Here is a 17,357-nt window from a genome sequence, read left to right as displayed (position 1 = left end):
CACATAGCTAATAGATAGCCAGCTAGACAGTTAGCTAACTAGCTAGACAGCCATATAGCTAATAAATAGCCAGCTACATAGCTAGCTAGCTAGCCAGATAGCTAATAATACATTTGATTTCTAAGAGCCTTTCGAAACTCTCAAGATAGCAAATGGTTCGCAAATACGTAGATAGCCAGCTAGATAACTAGCTAATAGATAGCAAATATATTGCCATCTAATAGATAGAAAATGGATCACAAATTGATAGCTAGCTAGGTAGCTAGACAGATAGCTAATAGAAAGTAAATAGATAGCAAAAGGATGGCAAGCTAATAGATAGCAAATGGATAGCAAATAGATAGCTAGCTAGCTAGCTAGATAGCAAATGGATAGCACACATTGCAAAGGAGTCCAAGATGGCGCCCGAGTAGGCAGCCGTCAGCAAGTGCTCTGATGAGCCTTGCTTTTTTTGTCGTTTTTGTCTTTTTTGTGTTTTCTTTTGTCACCTTGTGCTGTTGTGCGTCGTGTGGAATGGATACGGATTGTTTTTCAGCATTTTTGGCCACGACATTCATCAAGGAGGAGACTGTGCTGAGCGGTTGCGCCTTTTCGGCAGCATGAATATGCCAGTACTGTTTTTGAACGGGAGGAATGTTGGTGCCATTCGACTGGCTTCGCTGAACAGCAAAGGGGCCATTGTGCTTTTTTTGCGCCTGGAATGGGCAGCATCTTCACAGCCCCGCTTTGTTCAATGGAAAGGTCGGTGCTGTTGGAAAGTCTGCGGCTGGATGAATGCTTGGTGTGAGTCCGCGATAAGGAGCGCCGATGCGGATGTGGAACTGTCGCGGCTTGGAATTGAATCAGATTTATATGGGACATGAAATGTGAGACAATCTCTTTTTGTCAATGGATGCTACAGCTGCGTGTTTGCTTTCACCATTTAGCTTGTAGTCGACGTGCATATTCCACCATGATGTCCCTGATCCACTGGTGAAAGATGCTTTGATCCTCTCCTCTTTCATCTAGAACTGCTTTATGTAACTGTGTCTTTGTGTTGTCATGGTTTTTTTTTTTTTGTTCTTTTGACTTCAAGACGACGCCGTGAGAGTGGCTGCCTTTCCAGCAGCTCATGTATTTTGTTTTTCTACTTTAATTCCTTTTCTCACTTTGCTGCTGTGAAATGTATATGTCTCCACTGCGAGACTAATAAAGGCAAATCCAAATCCAAAGTCACGCGTGTCAATGCGCTCCTTCAATTTATGACTCAGTGCTTGAAACACAACGGATAAAGGTGACGTTGGTGATGACGGCATTAATTTAAGCAACCAAACGCTTTATTTCTTGGTCCAGGTTATGGCGCGCAGTCATCTGGAGTAAATTGACATTGAGAAGCTCCATCTCGTCAGCAAAATATTTCAATCTCCTCCCACCAAGCTGCTGTCAGTCTGAGAAGAGCCTAAACAAGCAGGACTATCTCCCACACTTGTGTTCATGCAATGTCTCGGCACCCCACGTCTTCTCCCTTCGTAGGTGGCAACAAGGCGCTCTTGCAATGTCAACAAGTATCACAAAACGTTTTAATTGGACAAAGACACTTTGATAGAGATCATACAGAATAAGAAGTTATCATATTTAAAAGTGTCATGCTGTTATATGCTTAGTCAACATGTGTGACTCGAATACACAATTGAAGCACAGACAACCTGGGGTCAATCAGGTCAACATACACAGCAAGTTAAACTGTCATCTTCATCTAGGAGATCTGGCCTTGGACAGAATTTAGGACTTGGGATACTCCTTTATCATCGAAGCAATTTCTGACTTAAAACTCCTTCACAGGAAGAGCTCATTAGCCAGGTTACAAATGTATCAGTTCATGGAAGAGACGATGTTTTATTGCTTACAGCTGTTCGCGCTCAGAACGTTCCAGGGGCATGGTATTCTAATCAAGTTAACTATGTTTTACTAATGTATCACTTAAATTTGCATATACTCTCAATAAATAGCTTGGCAGAGGGCTGCAGCGATCAGGCGTCTGTTATGAATGGCTGCATCTCCTGCCGGCATTAAAGACAATCTTTCAGGTTTCGAGTCTTTGTCTACAGTGTCCGACCGAACATCTCTGACACACTTGAATTGGGTAGCAGCAGTGTGAAGGTAGTCTCAATGTGCGTTGCCAAGTCCTCGAAGTCCACAAAACCACAGTTCAAATGTTGACCTGCTCTGTTACTTCCTCTTTCCAACCAAAGTCCACCCCTCTTCGTCATCATGAGGCGGGGGATGCGTTGTGTTGGCAGATGCACTCTCAATCTCCATTTCCTACACACAACAACACACGTAAACACATATTTATTGGCTCACGTGCTTGGAAGGACTTTGAATCAAAAATGTACAGAAGAATTTTGGTGTTTGCTGTTTTCCATTTGACTAAAAATATCAGCCTGCGTGTTTTGGGTATTTTAGATGCCATAAAAAAAATTTCTGATGTCAGTTAGGAATGATGTCGGTTGTCCTTTAAGAGATTTGCTGGTCTTCTCTTCAAAGAAGTGTGTTATCACCAAATACAGTAAAGTCTCGTTATATCGATATTGGTTGTATCGATAGTCCCGCTTATTACGATACTATTTCTATGCACGCAAGGAGAAAATTACATGCGCGCAGGGTCGGATATATCGATAGTCCCGGTTATATCGATATTTTTCGGACTCCCGAGAATATCGATATAACGAGACTTTATTGTATGTCTCTCTTTTGTGATTGTAAAGTCGTCCTGAGAGCTTTGAAAGGCGTTTGTAAATTAAATGTAATTATTATTATTATAATTATAAAAGGTCATAAAAGTGTGGATTTCTTAAGTCTTAACTTCTGAGGGATATTTTTCCGGGGGGGGGGGGGGGGGGTGGAACACGCGCCGGGTCCAATGGGATCTGTATTCATTCATGACGTGGAGCGGGCAGACAACAATAATAATAATACTACGAATAAAAATAATAATAATATGAATTGTTCATATAAATTGTTGTGAGTGAGGTGAGAGTGAAGCTGAGAGCAAACAATTTTTTTCATGGATTTTGGAAATGAAGGGAAGATGAGAAACGGGGCGCAAGTAATTGAAATAGTTGGGATCTGATCCAGGTTTTTTTTTTATTGGGGTGACAGCTGTAGTTTTGGGGGCGACAGGGACAATTCCAGTGGATAGCGAGGAGTGAATAATAGCTGAAATGAAAGGAAGAAAAGAAGATATGATTAGAACTCTGGGGAGAGGATCTACAGCAGTGGTGTCAAACATACGGCCCACAGGCCGGAACCGGCCCCCAAGGAGGTTTAATCAGGCCCACAGGATTTTAAGTGGAAAAAAATGCACAAACGACATGGAATTCATATTTTTAATGACATGCAATTCAAGGATTGTCCACCAGAGTGGTGCTGTTTTGATCAACATAGACGGTGTTTATTTTTTCAACCGCGGTCTTTTTTTCAACCGTGGTTTCAACACCATTAGCCAAAATATCATTATCCAAGCGGAGAAAAGTAGATAAGGAGTGTAGAATTTTCAATGAAAAATGGACCACGTCATATTTTTTTACAGAGATGCGTGGGAAACCTTTGTGCTTGGCGTGTTTTCAACAAGTTTCGGTGTTGAAGGAATATAATATTCGGCGCCACTGCGTGACAGGATTACTGTGGGAATTTGAGAAACGTTTTCGGTGAACTTGAGACAGAATTTTCAGTTTTTCGCTCATATTTCACAGCTGAAGCTTCTGATCTACTGGTCGAAATCCAGCTAGAAATACAGTAAAGTATCGTTATATCGATATAACCGGACTATCGATATATCCGATCCTGCGGCATGTAAATTTTCTCCTTGCGTTCATAGAAATAGTATCGTAATAAGCAGTACTATCGATATAACAGATATCGATATAACGAGACTTTACTGTAATTGATTTGCAATGTGATGCAGATTTGAAGGGCAAATTTGCCTCCGTAGGTCTGGACAAATTTTAGCAGTATCTTCTACCAGGGTACCCCAAATTAACAGCCCCGGCTGCTAAAGTTTTGTGCATGTTTGGAATAACCTACCTTTGTGAACAAATCTTCTCAGTAATGAATATCAGTAAAACAAAAATGCGTTCCAAGCTCACGAACAAGCACTTAAATGACATTGTGAAAGTGTCAGCTAGACAGGTGTGACACCTGGTATTGATGCACTTGTACAGGCCAAAAGATGCCAAATATCAGGAACAAAAACAATGGTTTAAAAATTCCTCTTTATAAATATCATTTAATCTTAAAGGACAACAGACGTCACTTTTTTGTTTTTTAACTGACATCAGAAAAACGTTTTATAGCATCTAAAATACCCAAAACGCGCAGTATGATATTTTTAGTCAAATGCAAAACACCAATAAAAATGACTTAAAGTGTCCAAAATCTGCAAAAAATTGAGCTGCGAATTGGACATTTTCAGAAAGTCCCGCCCCAGTTCGTGACGTCATGCCAAGACGTCTTGCATTGCTGGACAATCCAAACAATGTCTTCAGATTCGGAGAATATGCGTTCTTGTTACACATCCAGTTATGAATATGATTCAAATGGTTCTGAAGAGGAAAGCATACATGTTTGCAATCGATTAAAGAATTATATGTGCCATTTTGAGGCAACATTGGGGGAAAATCTCTCACCCAAAAAAAAAAGAGGCACAAAATGGCGACCTCCAGTGGCCACCTCCGCTTCCATAGGCTGATAAATTCCTTATATGGAGCTTGGATGCCCTCTTCTGGCGGCTTTTGGGTGCAACATGGTTCTCAGACCAAACATGTACAGCAAAATACATTGACGTGATGGAAGGACTGCTACAATGTGTCTTTATTCGGTCAGGGGGCGGTCCTTTCGTGACGTCATGTACGGACTCGTCACCAACTCAAAAACAAGACTTCCTGAATATTCAGAGCGAGTCCTAAAACGTAAAAACGCGGTGGAATCTTTGTAAAATACGCTCAGTAGAAGTCATTTGAAGCCATTTTACAAATTATGGACACAACTTGTCCGGAGACGTCGGTTGTCCTTTAAAGTCCATTATTATATTTTTAGATAATTTTAATGGTCCGGCCCACTTGACATCTACCGAGGCCATATGCGGCCCACCATGTGAAATGAGTTGGACACCCCTGATCTACAGTGATACCTTGGCTTACAAACATAATTGGTTCCCAGACAGAGTGTGTAAGGCGAAAAGTGTGTATCCCCAAAATTAATTTCCTTTGAAGGGAGTCACCGGGTTGAATGATTTTGTTGCAAACAGAAAACAGATCACAAGTATTAGAGTAGATGAGTTTAGCGTTTGAGATAGAGTCCTTGTAGTGGGAAAGTTGAGTTGTATGCACGTCTTTGTGGACAGTGAGACCAGTTTTCCGGTAGAGTCTTACAAGCTGCCGAGATTTCGATTTAATGGAGCGGAGATGACTGTTGAACTAGGGGGCAGACCGAGTAAATAATACAGAGCGAGATTTGACAGGAACGAGTGCGCAAGCGAGCACATGTGACCTCACCTGACTTTGGCCATCGCTGTCCGAGTCTGACTGCGCTTCCAGCACTGTGACCTTTGCCCTGGGCGCCTGGTTTTTTGTCAGCAAGTGGATTGAGTGTGACAGTTGCTGCAGCGCCCCCTGCTGCCACTGACTGAACATCCGCATCAGTTGGACACACATCTGATGACACATAATAATAATAATCATCATCATAATAATAATAATACAGTTCATTTATAAGCACCTTTCACTGGGTGAGCAGCGGCAGCCACACACGCCAGCGTTCACTCAACCCGGAAGTTAAGAGATCGAAAGCTAGCTAGCCAGCTAATAGATAGCCAACTGATAGCTGGCTAGATATCTAGCCACCTAGATATCTCTATAGCTAATAGAGAGCGAGCTAGTTAGCTAATACACTGAATGTCACTGTTAAATGCACAGATAGAAAGCTAGCTAGCCAGCTAATAAACAGCCAACACATAGCTAGCTACATAGCTAACCACCGAGATAGCTCTATAGCTAGCTAGCTATATAGCTAATAGACTGAATGTCACTACTAAATACTGTGATGTCATGAGAGGCTAGCTCTCAGCGGGGCAGGACAAGGAGTGCAATGGGCGACAGGTTTGAATGCAAGCAAAGATTTTAATAAAGGGTTTCAGAGGGAATTCACAAGCAAAAAAGGCAAGAATAGCGTCCCTTCCAATTCTTACATCAAAAATAAAGTATCTTCTGAGGTGAAACTGAAGACGGAGTTTTTTTCCATGTGTTTCTAGGCCTCACCCCTCTTGATGTCCTTCCTAGGTAGCCTATCCACCATTAGCAAGGTTCCAAATTCGGTATTTCGTGTTATGGTCCCAACTGGCAACAAGTTCCACGCAGCAATCACTTTCTCTGTGTTTCTCCACAGAGGACAACAATGGCGCTTGTCTCCCCAGCCCCCACACAGAGGCTCTCTGCCTTAAAAGCCTTGCATGCCAATCAAGCCGTGATCAGCCACAGGTGTGGGGTTTGGATGGGGCCAAAACTCTCTCTGGGTGGAGCCATCTTAGGGGAATGTATTTCCCCTCCAGGACCCAGCCTCTCGTGACATCACAATACACAGAAAAAAGCTAACTACCGAGTAGATAGCTAATAGATAGCCGACAGATAGCTAGCTACAATTCCCCCCCAAGGTGACAAAACTGTTTCGGCGCCTGTTGGACAACACGGACCTGTCTCCCCGGGACACCCCCCTGCTCCACGACACCCTGCTGTCCCGCAGCTGTGCCGACAGAACAACACATGGATTTATTTCTATTTGCTCGTTTTGTTACCTTGGGGGGAATTGTAGCTAGCTATCTGTTGGCCATCTATTAGCTATCTACTAGCTAGCTAGCTTTCTATCTGTGTATTTACTAGTGACATTCAGTGTATTAGCCAACTATCTAGCTAACTAGCTAGATAGCTATTAGCAATAGACACATGTGAAGCGCATACCTCAGTCTGGTCATCTAGTAGGTCGATTTTGTGTTTGTTTTTTTTATTACCACACTGGCTCCTGACGTGTAATGATCAGACAGTTAATTGACTTTGCATGTAATATACCAATCTCTCAACTCAATTGTATTTATAGCAAATTTCTTGCAAATTTCCCCATTGTGGGACTATTAAAAGGACCACCGACACCTCCGGATAAGTTGTGTCCATAATTTGTAAAATCACTTTAAATGACTTCTACTGAGCACATTTTACAAAGATTCCACCGCATATAACTACATTTTATGTTTTAAGACTCGCGCTGAATATTCAGGAAGTCTTGTTTTCGATTTGATGACTATCCCCTCCCTACGTGACGTCACGCAGGGAACGCCTGTGACCGAGAAAGCGACACACAATGCATTTTGGGTACTTTGTTTGGTCTGAAAACATTGTGTTGATGGCGAAATTAGAAGGAAAACTCCATAACGCGATGATGAATCGTTGTGTGTCGCAGCCAATTGCGGTAACACGCATAAAGAAGGTGTAATTTTACACAAATTCCCAGAGGACAAATCAGCCATTTCCAACAGTGCGTCTTCTTGTGCATTTTCTGGGCGCTACATTGGAGTCCAGACGGCTCAAATTGATACGGAAGGACTTCTTTAATCGATTGGAAACAATTACGGTTTCCTCTTCAGAACTATTTGAATCATATTCATAACTGGATGAGTAACAAGAAAGCATCTTCTCCGGATCTGAACTCTCTGAAGCCATTGTTTTGATTCTGGAGCAAGGCAGTGTATGACCAATAGTGACGTCATGAACAGAGGGGTGGGACTTTCTGAATCTGCCCAGTTCCGAGCTGATTTTGTGGCAGTTTTGGGAAACTTCAAGTCATTTTTATTAGTATTTTGCATTTGACTAAAAATATCAGCCAGTGTGTTTTGCATATTTGAGATGCTATAAAACGCTTTTGTGATGTCAGTTAGGAAACAAAAAATGGTGTCGGTTGTCCTTTAAAGGCGTTCTGATTCTGACAGAGCAGACCTAATTGACTTTGCGAGCCCACTTGTAAACCACAATGTTTGTAGTTCCAGCTCTTGTTTGCCAACAGATGGAAACTCAATGGAGATCCATCAATATAAATTTCTCCACTGTGAGACTAATAAAGGCAAATCCAATCCAATCCAATCCAATCCAATGACATTGCATCACGTATCGTTACATACATAACATGAAGACACATAATGAACAAAAAGATGGGTGCAGAGAAAGGGCAATGTTGAAGGGAGCCTCCACTAATTTCACTCATCTGTTTCAAGGGAAACTTTCACGTTAAAAGGACAAACGACACAATTTTTTTGTGTCCTAACTGACATCAGAAAAACGTTTTATAGCATCTAAAATACCCAAAACACACAGGCTGATATTTTTAGTCAAATGCAAAATACCAACAAAAATGACTTAAAGTGTCCCAAAACTACTTGGAAATGACCTTGGAAATGGAGTTTCAGAAGGTCCCGCCCCCTTGTTCGTGACGTCACGCCAGGATGTCTTGCCTTGCTCTAGAATCAAAACAATGGCTTCAGATTCAGAGAAGATGCTTTCTTGTCAGTCATCCAGTTATGAATATGATTCAAATAGTTCTGAGGAGGAAAGCATAAATGTTTGCAATCGATTAAAGAAGTCCTTCCGTATCAATTCGAGCTGTCTAGACTCCAATGTAGGAAATGCACAAGATGGCGCACAAGCTCCGTTGGAAATGGGCTGATTTGTCTGCTGGGAATTTGTGTCAACTATTATCAAATAGTAGTCTTGGTGCAACACACAACTATTCACCATCGCGTTATATATGTATTTTCCTTCTGAGTTCGCCATCAACACAATGTTTTCAGACTAAACAAAGTACCCAAAATGCATTGTGTGTCGCTTTCTCGGTCAGGGGCGTTCCTGACGTGACATCACGTCTGGAATCGTCACGAACTCGAAAACAAGACTTCCTGCATATTCAGCGCGAGTCTTAAAACATAAAATATAGATATATGTGCTGGAATCTTTGTAAAATACGCTCAGTAGAAGTCATTTGCAGTGATTTTACAAATTATGGACAACTTGTCCGGGGTGTCGGTTGTCCTTTAAGTTAGTTCACCACTCACAAAGTGAAGTAAGCCAAGCCTCGATGGAGACTAGAACTGTGATAGTGGCGATGAGAGAAAGCCGCACATACCTGAGGTAAACTCCCATCATCCACCACGGTATGAAACTCTTGATCCATGAGGGTGCTGATGAAATCTTCCACTTCATCTTGCGCCAGATCAGCTGATGGCATGACAGACAAAGAGAAAAGCATTGAGCAAACTAAAATAAGCTTCAGCTGGGCCAGGACACAGTCAAAGATGAGGCCTGCTTTTTTTTCACAGCGACTGACGACGAAGACTTCCCATTTGATTGACATGTGCAACGTGAGAGGAACAATTTGTCATCGCCAGGGATGCTCCCGTCCATCTATCTATCCCTCCATCCATCCGTTGGCCACCCAGTTCTGATCAACCATTTCTGTAGAAAAGGATGTCATCTGCGATCGCAGATGAAAGCCTTTACTGGCTGACCCATTGGACCAAAGTAGCCAATCGTTAGGACATGCGCACTCTGATCGCTTTTCGGATTTGGCAACAGTTGACAAAAGTCTCCAGCGTGTGCACGGCACATTCAACAAAGGTGCCGTATTTTGGACATTGGAAAGATAATAATAATAATAATAATACATATAAGGACAACCGACGTCACTTTTTTTTTTACAAACTGACATCAGAAAAACGTTTCATAGAATTTAAAATACCCAAAACACGCAGTATGATATTTTTAGTCAAATGCAAAACACCAATAAAAATGACTTAGTGTTCAAAATCTACAAAAAAATTGAGCTGCAAATTGGCCATTTTCAGAAAGTCCCGCCCCCAGTTCGTGATGTCACAGCAAGACGTCTTGCATTGCTGGAGAATCAAAACAATGGCTTCAGATTCGGAGAATATGCTTTCTTGTTACACATCCAGTTATGAATATGATTGAAATTGTTCTGAAGAGGAAAGCATACATGTTTGCAATCGATTAAAGAATTTATTCCGTGTCATGTTGAGGCAACATTGGGGTGAAATGTCTCACCCAAAGACGCAGAAGAAATGGCGACCTCTTGTAGACATGACAGTGTATTGCGTTTCCACAAGCTGATAAATTCCTTATATGGAGCGTGGACACCCTCTTCTGGCGCAACACGAGGTTTTCAGACCAAACAAGCATTGACGTGATGGAAGGACTGCTACAATGTGTCCTTTTTTTCGATCAGGGGCGTTCCTTCAGTGACGTCACGTACGGACTCGTCACCAACTCGAAAACAAGACTTCCTGAGCGTTAAGTCTTAAAACGTAAAATATAGCTATATGCGGTGGAATCTTATTAAAATACACTCAGTAGAAGTCATTTGAAGCCATTTTACAAATTATGGACACAACTTGTCCGGAGACGTGGGTTGTCCTTTAAGCGCCTTTCAAAGCTCTCAAGGACACTTTACAGTCACAGACAAGCATAGGTACTATAATAAATAAAATACAATCACAAAATAGAATACAATAAATAAAATACAATCATAAATAGAAACAAGAGAAAGAGATGGGATTTGAAGGTGGGAAGCGAATCGATGTTACGAATGTTGGGAGGAAGTGAGTTCCAGAGTTTAGGGACAGAGCAGCTGAAAGCTCTGTCCCACCATCGTGCTGAGACGGGCAGGGGGGGGGGGCACACATAGGTAGAGGGAGGAAGAGGATCTGAGGGAACGAGGGAATAGAACTTTGAAGAAGGTCAGATAGGTATGGGGGGGCAAGGTTATGGATAGCTTTAGCTTGTGACTACTGACTGCTGTCAGGCTTCGCAATTCTCAATAATCATGTGAAAAAAAATTGACAAAAAACTGCACACTTGTATTGTAAATATGGGTTGATGCAATACTGCTACATATATCAATATGCCTTTCTTGATACTTGCACGATGTAGTTTTTTTATGAAACGGTTTTGCACATTTACAGTATACAGTTGACATTTTTATTTTATTTCAAATTGCTGCTGTGGACTGCAAATTTCCCCATTGTGCTCAACACGCAAGAACGCAGCTCGAGGAGCGTAGAAGCGTAGCAGCCAAAATTGGGGTGCAAGCTCTTATAACGCCAGACCCATGTAACTTAGTCCAGGCACCACCCTCTAAGACAAGGGTGTCAAAGTCATTTTTTGCCGCAGGCCACATTGTAGTTATGGTTTCCTCTCGAGGGCCGTTATGAATTTGGGGAACCCATTAGAATGTTTAAATCCCTTCAAATATTACATATAGAGCACACAGCAAATTAATGAATAACTCGTTTTCAAATCTGACTTTTATTGTGGTTGACATCCAAAAATATGAAATTTTGGCTCAGATTTTAGCAATCATCATGGAATTTAACAAGTTTGATTTGCTTTCGCGGGCCGAAAAAAATGATGTGGCGGGCCGGATTTGGCCCGCGGGCCTTGACTTTGACACCTGTGCTCTAAGAGAACAACACAGGACTCAGTTTCTCGCCCCTTGGTTGCTCTGATGCGTCGTTGTTAAAAGGCTCAAGTTGACAGCTGAGATACTTACCGTTGTCATGGAAGTACTGCTGGACCACATCCACCAGCCAATCAGCTTTCTCTTGCCCGTACACACCTCCAAAGCCATTTTCCACGGCAATCTGAAAGCAGGTATTGTTGGTCAGTGGTATCATTGCAGGAAGCAACCCATCAAAGACAAATGAGACTATTTATAAAAAGACAAGAAGAACGAGACCAAAACATTACAGCAATTGTCCAGATTAAAGTCATCAAAACATGATTTACGCACACGAAATGTTTGGAACACACACTAACTTTGTCAGCTCCTAAAATGGCATGTGTTTCTTATTTAAAGGACAACCGACACCTCCGGACAAGTTGCGTCTATAATTTGTAAAATCACTTCAAATGACGCATTTTACAAAGATTCCACCGCATATAGCTATATTTTACGTTTTAAGACTCGCACTGAATATTCAGGAAGTCTTGTTTTCGAGTTGATGACGATGCTGACGTGATGTCACATTTGGAACGCCCTTGACCGACAAAACGACACCTAATGAATTTTGGGTAATTTCGTCTGAAAACACCGTGTTGATCGCGAAATTAGAAGGAAAACTACATAAATAACACAATGGTGAATCGTTGTGTGTCGCACCAAGACGGCCAATTGAGATAAAACGCATAAAGAAGATGTTAAGTTGACAGATTGCCAGCAGTAAAATCAGCCCATTTCCAACGGAGCTTGTGCGTCATCTTGTGCATTTTCTACATTGGAGTCCAGACGGCTCGAATTGATATGGAAGGACTTCTTTAATCAATTGCAGACATTTATGCTTCCCTCTTCAGAACTATTTGAATCATATTCATAAGTGGATGAGTAACAAGAAAACATCTTCTCCGAATCTGAACTCTCTGAAGGCGTTGTTTCTAAATCTGGCAATTTCTTGAGCTAATTTTGTGGCAGTTTTGGGACACTGTCATTTTTATTGGTGTTTTGCATTTGACTAAAAATATCAGCCTGCGTGTTTTGGGTATTTTAGATGCTATAAAACGTTTTTTCTGATGTCAGTTAGGAAACAAAAAAGTGGTGTAATTGTCCTTTAAGTCAAAAGCGGATTTTTTTCTTTGTTTGTTTGGAGGTGGGTTTTGTCTTTTTTGTTGTTGAATTACCAAATACTCAAGTTATTCCATGGCCGTAACGAGACACAATACTGCTTTACTTGTAGGACACTTTCGCATGAACGTTTTGCTGAATATTTTACATAAAATAACAAATACATGAATAAAACTAAACAAATAATACGTTGAGAGTCACGCAATCGTAACCATATTCTAGCATCCACGTCTGCTGTGTGAAGCAGTTCGACATGAAAGACAAGAAACAATACAAGTTTCCTTTCACCGGTGGATCGGAGACGTCATGTTCAAAATGTCCGCTTTTCCATAAAGTTTTAAGCTAAGGCGTCCGTTCAAGAAAAAAAGCAAAGGGCTCCATGAATCCCGCACCATCTTTTTCATCGACTTCCTCGAGCACACAGAGTTTAGGTTTAGGTTTTTAGGTCGAGATGCGTTCTTGCGTGTTGAGCACAATGTCTGGAAAATGATGGAGAGAGAACCTCGTTCCAGCTACGCTGCAAGGTTTCCGATTGGGAGCGGAAATGTGACGGTTCACGTTGCTTCTGGGATGATGGGTCTTTTCTCGCGTTTACCCGCAGCCGCCTTTCTCGAGGGAGCCCCAGATTCGACACATGTCGATGGTCGTCATAAACAATTTATTAGAAAGCTCCGCAAGCTTCGTTCCAAGCAAGGCGCAGACGTGAAAAGAAGCCATACGGGAGCCGAACAAGCCGTGGGGCGACTCGTCTCTGCGCGCGGGTCACGAGACCATCGACAGGTTAAAATGCGCCCGTCTTGAATCGTTTGCGTGTCGAAATGTAAACAATCAAGGACGAGAATTTGCGGTCACCTGTAAAGCCGGCCACCCGCGCAGCACCGCTCTCACAGCGTCTGAGAAAGTCGCACGCGAATCTGCGGACACCGCCATGTCTGCCGAGACAGACATCAACAGTCGATCACGATGAGCTGATATGGCTCAGACAGAAAAAGTCGATCCTCTGGTCATCGCGAGCGGTCCGGATGATCCCGGGCAACTTGGCCAACCTTGACACGATGTCCGCTTCAGGAAACCAGCGGCAGACGGGAAAATCCTGCACGACAGGTTTGCAGAATGCTGAAATTTGTCCTTTGTCGTTATGGTCGTTCGTCTCAATATAACAAGATGTGGAACAGCATTCGATCAAACGGTCACCTCTACAGGAGCAATGCAATCCAGGAATAAATTGCCAATACAAATTTGAGTTTTCGGCAGTGATGGGTCCAGCGACACTGAGGCGTCGATGCGTGAGCCGAGCGAACAGGGCAAGCCCCGTTTCGGTGCGCGTACCGCTTTAAGTAAGTCACGTGACCAATACCGGAACCTCTGTTGCTATGGGACCGGCGCGTTCTTTATTTCGTCACTGTTAACATTTTGGGGATTACATCGTCATTGCGTTGAAAGAAATATACCGAAACACTCACTATAAAATAGTTGTAAACTACGACATCGGGAGGTCTTATATTGTATTAAATGTTTGCAACAGTTTTCCCCCCTTTCTGGATTCTGTTCTTTGTCGCCAAATAATGACGTTGCAGGACGGACATAAGTAGGCTTTCTCGTAACGTAAACAAAGTGATCTTAGTTAACAGTTGGGCGGGGACTTGTTGGCGGGGTGTGTTGCTTTTTCAGCACGGAAATCAAGTATATTTAATATTTAAATACACGTTCAAATATATTTGGAATGAACTGGTCGCTCAATATAACGTTATTTAAAAAAATAAATCGGCATAGGTTAAATGTTTGAGCGCAAACCCGTACAGGGTTCCTCGTCATTATTGGTTTATGGCGTTAAATGGTTAAAGTACTACGAGATTTTAGTTTTTTATTTATATATGTATTTTTTATTTACCTGTTCACCAATGTATTTATTCATTTATTTCCTTTATTCTTTATTTAACTATTTATTTGTTTATGTATTTATTTATTTTCAGGACTACGTACTTTGCAAAGATTAAAATGTGTGTTGACAGATCAATGTCAGATGACACTGTCAAATGTTTCATGCAAGTCCACCTGGTGTCAGTATTCAGCAACATTATTCAGCAACACAGTGTCAATACAGTGGCAATACAATGTGTCACTGTGTCGAAACGATACAGGATGCCTCATCTACCGCCATCACTAGTCTACGGTAACTTTTGACTTAAAAAAACCTAACCTACAGAGTGTTTGCCAGTTAATAAAAGGAGGAAGCGTCTTGAAAAAAATCACAGATACTTCATATTGTAATGCCCCTCAGCGTGATAATGTCGCGAGCTGGTTGGCGACCAACGGATAGCGCTGACGGCCCCGCCCTCAGTTGCACAGATGTTAGTCGTCCTCATCAGTGGCAGTTAAAAGGACTCCCGGCACGACCATTCCAAAAACGGATATAAGTTTACGCTCTTTTTGCTAACGCTACAGTATATGAAGGTAAGTTGTATTTCTATAACTCATATAAGTGGTAGAATATATATTTTTCTCCATAACTGCCAAGTTTCAAGCAAAAAGAAGCATTAGCATATATATTTCGAGAGCTCGCAATTTTCTTTCCTAGTATTCCGTGACAGCCATTTTTGATTTCTGACGAAAATCTGCCTGCATTTGATCGTTGATATTTGCTAATTTATATTTAGAATTATGGTATGGTATGGTACCTGACTCGTGAAGGTCTGCCAAAAATTAAGAAAGTTGTGATAGTTTAAACTGTAATAAAGAACTCGGTCGCAGATTTTCATTTTTTAACTGTAATTACAGGCAGAAAATCCCCTCATATTTCAAAAATTAAAAAATCCATTATTTCCTTATTATTTGTCTTAGAACAATAATCTATGCATCATTTCAAAGCTCTTTAAATGCACTTTTATATGGCATTAGATGTGTGATGAATTATGATTGAAACATTTTGTCACATCCTTACTTGATGATGTGGTTTGGCTCTCTCCGAGACTGTCTACTTGCCACTGATTGTGCGTCACCTCTCAGCGATTGGTCAAGAGTTTCCTCAAGAAATATTGATGGTGACGAGCCTCAAGATCAGCTTGTTTAATGCTGTCCGCTTTGTCACGGTCTATCGGTTTAGGACCAGGAGGTCAACGTGGAAAGGGCTCCTCCTTCAGCCCCACGCTCTGTTGGTATATATCATTTTCCAAAGTAGATGCACAGAACCTCAACCCCAGAACAAAGATTCAAACGAAGCTAACAAAATTTATGACGCTAAAAAACGTAAATGTACATTATCCCGTGACTGTAAAGTGTACTTGAGAATTTTGAGAGGCGCTTGGAAATTGAACCTACATTAAAAGCATCGTGGAAAAAGGTGGGTTGTAGCAGACGACGCAACGCAAACATTGCATTGTGCAAAATGAACAGTGTATGGACAAACGACCAACTGAAGCAAAATCATCAGCAATGGATATTTACGATCAATAAAGCAAGGGAGCATTTGTTGTAGGTACATCCTTAATAAAAACAATCCTTAATTTTTTGCAACAATGTTTTCTGTGTTGCGATTATTCATCTTATTGTGTTTCAAGTTGTGAAAAATGGGGCAGGCAACTTTTCAGAGTTGTCCGCCCTGGTGTCCGCTAACTTTTTGTCATGAGTTTCAGACACTGCTTACAACCATGAATTATTGCTTTTAGCTCTGTCACATTCATTCTTTTTTCTGACAAATATGTTTTTTCTTTGTGACTTTGAATTGTTGTTGTTTTCAGGACTTTGTTCAGAATGTCGTTTTCTTAGGGTTTTATAAAAATATAATTTATATCCCTACTGTCCAGACGTGGCGGTGCCAAACTCTGCTATGATTGGTCCCTGCTCTCAGGTTGGAGGGAGCAGACTACACTGATTACTTCTATTGTCCTGACTGATTGCTTCCATTATCCTGCATGAGTGTGGGGTCTATGTCTGGCCTGCTTGCCCCATTTGCTCTGGTATCACCTCATCGGCATAACTAAGCATATGTTGCCTAAGAAGTCTATTGTAGGAACGATCCAAATTGAACCTCAACCGGCCAGGGCGATTTAGTGAATGGTAAATTCACTAAATTCAAAGAAGTGTGGATGACGGCTGAAGAAACCTTCTCATCGAAAAAATATAATTTGTTAATCCCACCGTGCTCCTCCCTCCTGCCTGTTTTTTGGGGTCCCGCACTACCATCTGTTCGACACGTTCTCTACAGAAGGCAGTGTCGCAGGCGTCAGAAAGCGGCGATCAAACCTCAGATGACGGCTGAAGAAACCCCCCCCCCCCATCGATGGACCACTCCTGTACCACTGAGAGTTTACACAGACGTATCAGATGCATTTGTTTCAAAATTACTCACTTGAGCTATCTGGTTATCTAGCTAGCTATCTAGCTGGCTACCTAGATAGCTATCTATTTGCTATATATTAGCTATCTAACAAGCTAGCTACCTATCTATTAGTTATCTATTAGCTAGCTAGCTAGCTAACTTCTATTTGAGTTATTGCGGGTTGAGTGAATGCTGGTGCATATGGCTGCCGCTGCTCTCCTACAGAAAAACTGATCCTGTGACTGAAAAGTGACCTTGAGAAATTTGAAAGCCGCTTAGAAATGAAATGTATTATTATTATTATTATTATTATTATTATTATTATTATTAT

General features: G+C 41.6%; 1 protein-coding gene and 1 long non-coding RNA gene across 3 annotated transcripts in view; one reads left to right on the top strand and one right to left on the bottom strand.

Moving 5' to 3' along the window:
- LOC148902461 (uncharacterized) overlaps positions 1-17,357 on the top strand; it is a 128,552-nt gene that overhangs the window by 65,494 nt on the left and 45,701 nt on the right. The window lies entirely within an intron of this gene.
- Positions 1,541-14,006, bottom strand: tsr2 (TSR2 ribosome maturation factor). 2 transcript variants are annotated; one of them, XM_088991009.1, is made up of 6 exons: positions 13,903-14,006; positions 13,561-13,801; positions 11,641-11,731; positions 9,202-9,293; positions 5,535-5,693; positions 1,541-2,301 (listed from the first exon to the last, which is right to left on the bottom strand). In XM_088991009.1, exons 2-6 carry the CDS (start codon positions 13,654-13,656, stop codon positions 2,209-2,211), a joined length of 531 nt encoding a protein of 176 aa, XP_088847135.1. In that variant the 5' UTR covers positions 13,657-13,801; positions 13,903-14,006; the 3' UTR covers positions 1,541-2,208. The 2 variants fall into 2 exon arrangements, with proteins under 2 accessions (XP_088847135.1, XP_088847136.1); XM_088991010.1 differs by lacking the exon at positions 13,903-14,006 and having other exon boundaries at positions 13,561-13,640.

Source organism: Hippocampus bargibanti, linkage group LG02 (genome assembly GCF_051943395.1).
Source record: "Hippocampus bargibanti isolate YZ-2025 linkage group LG02, ASM5194339v1, whole genome shotgun sequence".
Taxonomy (NCBI): Eukaryota; Metazoa; Chordata; class Actinopteri; order Syngnathiformes; family Syngnathidae; genus Hippocampus; species Hippocampus bargibanti.
This window is presented reverse-complemented; position numbering and strand designations above follow the sequence as displayed.

Coding starts and splice junctions, on each gene's coding strand:
- tsr2 (XM_088991009.1), bottom strand. CDS start 13,656: ATGTCTGTCTCGGCAGACATGGCGGTGTCCGCAGATTCGCGTGCGACT. Junction 11,732..13,560: donor GCGGGTGGCCGGCTTTACAG/GTGACCGCAAAT, acceptor ACCTGCTTTCAG/ATTGCCGTGGAAAATGGCTT. Junction 2,302..5,534: donor ACAGCGATGGCCAAAGTCAG/GTGAGGTCACAT, acceptor TGTTGTGTGTAG/GAAATGGAGATTGAGAGTGC.